This window comes from Oppia nitens, unplaced genomic scaffold (genome assembly GCF_028296485.1).
Source record: "Oppia nitens isolate AA-2021 unplaced genomic scaffold, nextdenovo-longstitch-racon4-pilon3 scaffold17_pilon_pilon_pilon, whole genome shotgun sequence".
Lineage (NCBI taxonomy): Eukaryota > Metazoa > Arthropoda > Arachnida > Sarcoptiformes > Oppiidae > Oppia > Oppia nitens.
Window position 1 is genome coordinate 294,167 of NW_026533196.1, and position 6,476 is coordinate 300,642.

Consider the following 6,476-nt stretch of genomic DNA (forward strand, 5'->3'; position numbering starts at 1 on the left):
CATTAGACAAATATGTATAGTTAGGTGCTCTTAATGGTCATCAAAACTACCAACAAGTTTAAAACCTCTCAGTTTAGTGTTTGTCTGCAGTTTTGTTTAGATATTCCGGTTATACCACACATTGTGGAGGACAGGTGTGTGCTGTTAGTCAACAGGAGTCACATATTATTGAAAAACAAAGGAATGTCTAAAGCACTTAACTTTTGATTAAATTATCTATATTTTAGTGCTAAAAGATAGTCATATATTCCGGAAAATAGCCATAATATTATATATATTGAGGAAAATGATAATAATTATAAATAGTAGTATTATTATATACTGTACACTTGTATACAATATTTTTAAAATTATATTATTATAATCAAAACAATATTTTATTTATAACATATATGACTATAATGTTATTAGCGATTTGTTATGTATATTTATTTTATATAATAATGAATTTATACAAATCGATAATTTATATTAATTAATTAAATTAAAAACAGTATTTTTCAAATTCAATTAATGACTAAATATTTATGTATCTAAAACAAAATGTATGAATAATATATAAATGAAACTAAAATTATAACATGAAGTTACTATTAATAATTCACTGTAAATTTTTATCGATAAATAAGTTAAGCAAATATTTAAGATTAATAAATTATATAATAGATTTGTTTTAATTTGATTATACAATATGTATAATATATTTGTTTTTGTAAAATGCGTGAAATAAGTTATTTAAAAATTAAAATATAATATTTACAACAATATCTACAAAATTATATTTACAAACAGTATTGCTACTAAAAAAAATTTGCAATAAAGCATAATATTTGAATTATTAAAACAAATTGTTTAAATATTTAAACTTAATGCTCGTATAAACTTTAAATCAAATAAATGGCACATAATTTAGTTTTACATAATATGTAATTACTTTGAGGACAAACACAACATAGAGTATCACAAACACGTGTGAACTGTTTTCCTAGTCTTACATATGTTGCACTTCACCTGAATTTTTAAAACAAATATCATTTTATTAGTGATTTAGCGTTTATTTAATGCAAACAGAGGACAGACCTGACAACACCAATGGAAAGTGCAGTTACAGCGCTCCAGTTCCTCTCGGATCTCAGTTTTATATCCTCGACCACAACATAACAGATCACATCCTTATATTAAAACAAATATATTTTTACAATAATATAAACTATTTATCAAAACATTTATATATAGCTAACCTTCCACTCCAATGGAAGTGTCGTTACAAACCCTTCCTTTAGTGCCTAAAACGCCATACTTTTGATTATTAATACAAAAATCAGGCGATTCTTCAAAATATATTAAATCCTTTCGCGTCGGACTTTTATATCCTTTAAAATCATAGAAAAAATAATTAAAATGAAATTAGATTATAATATTGCAATAGTAATCAATAATACAAATCATATTTAGGTAATACCTGTTTCATATGGTTTGAGCTGAACTTTCTTATATTTCTTTCGAGTCAATCCTCTGTAATCATTACTGACCATTACTCGAGACGCGCCGTCAAACTTGTCTTTTAGATTATTGCCGATATCTTTGAATGACGGCAAACGCATCCAACAGGTCCTAACAGTGCTATTTGTATTTAAGACAAAGCATTGTAAGTCATGATATGATGTTTGTGAAGTACATCCATATAAAATAAAGGGCTTTACATACCACGACCCACTCATACCATGACATTTGCATTCCCGTCTCATTTCATTGGATACGTGCTATCAAACAAATTATATGACATTTATTTAACAATTTTTTGTCAAATTTAATTAAATATAGTTACAAAAGTGAATCTAACTTTGTCTTAACAGACAGTTGTTTAGCTAAAAAGTTTAATATGATGTTGCCTTAAGGGCCTCTAATGTCAAGAGTGTATTGAATAGTATATTGATATTTAACAATATAGGGTCACATTTACCCCAAAGTTTAGTATGCATTGTGTCGATAACGGCTAAGTGGGTCTCCGACTGGTATTTGAGTATAACTTTCATTTAGTCATAGATTTATTTATATATGAATTGACTTAAAACAAGTCAATGTTAGTGATGCTAATAGTGATGCACTAGTGATGGAGTAAGAAGTGGTAAAACTTTCAGTGAAATTGATAGCCACTTATATCGCTTTCACACAATAATGTATTTGTTTGGTTCAGAGATATAGCAATTAAGGGTGCAATTCATTGCAATGAATTGCACGGTTCGAGTCATACTAATTACACAATTGTACAGTCGATAAGCCATCGGACAGAGAGAGAGAGAGAGAGAGAGAGAGAGAGAGAGAGAGAGAGACTCATGAGCTGTAGGTATAGCCACCACCAGTAGCCCCATTGCCCACATTGACAATGGTTCCCAGTGCTCATTATGACACTTTTTAGTCTTCATAATAGTTTTAAAACACTCGTATATATATACAAACAATATTTTTAATGTTTGCATCGTTAGTCTTGCCTTTTGTGGTACTCTACAGGAAACATGTATTAATGTGTATATACTCTATGAGCTGTCTGTCCAATACATAAGTAGCTCCCATACTCTTCAACTTTAAAATGTTTGCAATCCATTAAATTGTTTGCTTAAAATATAACTGAGTTGCCTCTTATGTAGTCAATATGAGAGATATTACTTATGATAACTATTGAGTGAGCTAACAACCCCCCCCCCCCACTATACCAGGTTTCTCTGCCATTGACAATACATTACATGATATAATTTTTCATTTACTATTCACTAAACTCTGTTATATTGATAACTTTGAAGATTTTTTAAAGAGCTATAAATATATAAACACATTTATCACAAACATAACAAATACAAGTGCTTGTGATTGTCAATGATTATAGTGATAGGAAAATACATACCAGTCGTCCGGCTTCGTTGTTGTGTAGATTCATAATAAACCTAAGATCCCGTCCCCTCTCAGCTGCGTCGACAAAAGCTCGGGCAAACTTATAGCCGAACTCTATGTTATCGGAACACCCGCCCCACTCCCAGTCCAGACCATTCGGTCGACGGTTATTCCTGTAATCACAGGTACACGTCTCGATCAAACCTAATTAGATATTACAGACAAAACACAACCACTAAATAAAAGTTTAATTGCAAACATTGTTACGCTTTATTACCTTCACTGCAGGCCCTGGCGATTGCATGGGTTACGGCCGCACTGGTTATGGCATAGATGAATGCCGTCTCTCTACAACCTAATAGTTATATAACATTTGTTAAGTTATTTAATCACATTATAAATCAATACTATGTTTGATTTCCATAAAAATTCATATACAATGTATTTGTCATTTGTATATTCATAGAAACAGGTCTATATAATAATTATTTATTTATATATTTTATTTATATTAGAATAAATCAAATAAAATAAAATAATCACATTCAATTACTAAATGATTCAATAAGTGCTAATACTTTAACTACAATTTACAACTGATATCTAATTTAATATTTTATAACACACTTCATATTTACTTTTAAAATGCATTTCTATTTTTAAAAAATGTATAAACGCTAAGCAAACTTATAGTTTATTGATTATTAAGTAATAAATTTTAGAGGATATACATTAACCGTTTATTGGTTATAAAATGTGCAAATATTTCATTGAATTTGCAAACAAATGCTAATTACGTAAATATCAGTGAATATGTGACAATCATTGATTAAATTGAAATATGATTAAAATGGTTACCTTTTTGGACAATTTTACCGAAAATGCTTTTGCCTTTCATGTAATCAGTTGTCGGACAATTCCAACGCCGATCTTTGAATTGGTTTTGACACTCATTTATAGCCATTTTCTTTGCTTTGGCCAATGCTTTCAAAACTCCAGGATTTTCTCTGACAAGTCTTCGCTGTTTTTTACGTAAATTTACATTAATCTCATTATATTGTCGACCAGTTATTGAATTCTTGTGTCGCGGATCTATCACTTGGTTACTGGTCTCTTCTGAGTGTGTAATTGCCCTATAATTAAATATTATAGTTATTTACATTAACTTTATCATTGTTATATTAATAGTAAAATTAGTTAAATATAAATGAATTTTGTGATATACAAAATTTTAAGAAAGAGTGTAAAAGAATCACTAATATAGGATACATTATAAAAATCACGTTTTTATATAATATATATAATATAAACTACTTAATTTTTAATACCAATAGACTTGAATTAATATTTATTGATTAATTTTAGTGTAATATATCATCTAAAATAACTTTACATAACCTAACCTTCTTAGAGAAAATATTAAAAGAAACAATAATTTTTAAACTCTAAAACCCATTGAAGCAAAAAGTACTTCAAAAAAGGCTATTAAAGAAGTATAGGTTTTAAAGATTAAATTTTAACATTTAAATTAGATTTCCGTTCAAAAATTTAAATTACAAAACAATATTTATAATATAATTTGTTGATTTGATTATAAATTAAGTTATTTTAATAAAGTTTCTATTCTACAACTGGACCTAATGTACAAAACATTAATATTAATATAAATATTAACATATTAATGTTGACATTAATATTAATAGACTCAATATTAATGTAATGATAAAAATAGTAGTTTTGACAATCATTTATTTTAATTGCATAATATTATATACATACCATAACTGGGCTGAACATGAATTGCAGATAATCTTAAAAAGTATCCAAATTATTGAAATTATTAAATATTTATCCATAACTTTACGTTGAAACTTGTATAATAAATATATGAAATAATTGTGAAAAAATAAAATAATTGTTGAATAGCTGTTATTTTAAACACACTGTGCGATTAAATTAAGATTCTTTGGCAAACAGTATATATTGATTAAAGCAGTTTATTAATAAATATCATTTGTAGTCAATAAAAGCAAAAATAACTTTTAACATAAGTTTCAAATTTTACATCGAGTTGTTTGATTTAATAGGATTTTAGTTAATGTTTAGACGATTGTCTCCTTATTTGACAATCATATGGATTGAGAGACTCGTGAAATGGTATTAAACATCACACGAGTGTCAGTCTTCATGAATAAAACAAATGCTTTTTGAAAGCAATCAAAACAATCAAAACTATAGGAGACGTAAAATGAGTCTAATATTTAGCGCTTATGTGTGAATAGATTTAGGCGTTGACCGGTCGAGACATTACTAACTTTTAATAAATTTGTGAAACATAGCACAGGTAGACATTAACATCTCTATACCTCACATCCAGTTTCCACAATACAATTGCTTTGCATTTGCTTTACGATACACTTCAATACATAGTATAAGGTATTCATTTCAATACATCGTTTCCTATCAGTCATCGTTGTCTTCAAATTTTATTATTACTTTTTCTTAACTTTCAATATAATGTCAACAATAGGTCTCATAAACTTTTAGCACATTTTAAACATTTATTATTAACAACTAATAAGATATCTCCGAGAGATGATATTTATTAGGATTTCTTTCCCAAAACAATTCACATTGTATTTAAACAAAACAATGTTTGCTTAAAATCAAATATTTGATTCATTTTTAACTTACAGTATATTACCGTTTTATAACAGTATTGCTTTATTATTAGTAGTAATACATTACTAATAAAAATCAATATTCTTTATTATTATTACACTTATTACAAATAAATTATAGTAAATTAAATACTATTTTATATTATTTTAAATAAAATACTAAAATAAAAAAGTTTTTTTCCGAAAAAAACAATACAAATATTTAGCAATTATTTAATTGGAAGTCTTGTTGATATCGAGATTAGTGATAGTAATTCACATAATACTGTATTTATTTCAAGTTTATTATGAGATATAATAAAAATTTGTGTTAAAATAATTGTCGATTCCTTTGTGGGATGTCTTGTATGTCTTGTCGATGAGTGTTCACAGAGTAAATGATAATAGAGTTTGAGAGTCAGTCAGTGGTGGTCTCACTGGGAACCGGCATAGGCTTTGCTCATAGCTTTATTGGGTGATGTGTTGCGCATACAACACATACACACTGAGCACAGGTAGCATATCTTTAGTGTTGCCGCTGCAGCGCTCGTCCCGTAATGTATGACAAGAATATGCACTCATATTCATTGCATTACTTCAATAACCAAATGAATTACTTTAAAAGTCATATCTTTTAGTTAATATAATTCAATTAAGAATTGACTCACTGTTTATTTAAATAATATATATTAAATTAATTCAAATATTTCTATATTATCTCAGAAAACTACTCAAAATTTTATCATTTTTACTAAAGAAAATTTTATAAAGAAAATATGTGAAAATAATCTATAATTAAATTAATAGTTTTTAAAATAATACTCTAGACAGAGAGAGAGAGAGAGAGAGAGAGAGAGAGAGAGAGAGAGAGAGAGAGAGAGAGAGAGAGAGAGAGAGAGAGAGAAAGAGAGAGAGAGAGAGAAGGGA

At 27.6% G+C, this 6,476-nt stretch overlaps 1 protein-coding gene across 1 annotated transcript; it reads right to left on the bottom strand.

The window, feature by feature from the left end:
- Positions 1–905: 905 nt before the first annotated feature.
- Positions 906–5,360, bottom strand: LOC128965478 (protein Wnt-1-like). Its single transcript, XM_054312185.1, has 10 exons — positions 5,256–5,360; positions 4,669–4,700; positions 3,748–4,022; positions 3,167–3,244; positions 2,903–3,093; positions 1,708–1,763; positions 1,463–1,623; positions 1,242–1,373; positions 1,081–1,172; positions 906–1,011 (listed from the first exon to the last, which is right to left on the bottom strand). Exons 1-10 carry the CDS (start codon positions 5,358–5,360, stop codon positions 961–963), a joined length of 1,173 nt encoding a protein of 390 aa, XP_054168160.1. The 3' UTR covers positions 906–960.
- Between the last annotated feature and the right edge of the window lie 1,116 nt (positions 5,361–6,476).

What these genes read in the sequence shown, in the direction of transcription:
- LOC128965478 (XM_054312185.1), bottom strand. Translation starts at nt 5,360, where the DNA reads ATGACTGATAGGAAACGATGTATTGAAATGAATACCTTATACTATGTA. An exon ending in TCATGTTCAGCCCAGTTATG is followed by an intron (nt 4,023 to 4,668) that starts GTATGTATATAA and finishes ATTTAATTATAG; the next exon opens with GGCAATTACACACTCAGAAG. An exon ending in CACTTCCATTGGAGTGGAAG is followed by an intron (nt 1,173 to 1,241) that starts GTTAGCTATATA and finishes TTTTAATATAAG; the next exon opens with GATGTGATCTGTTATGTTGT.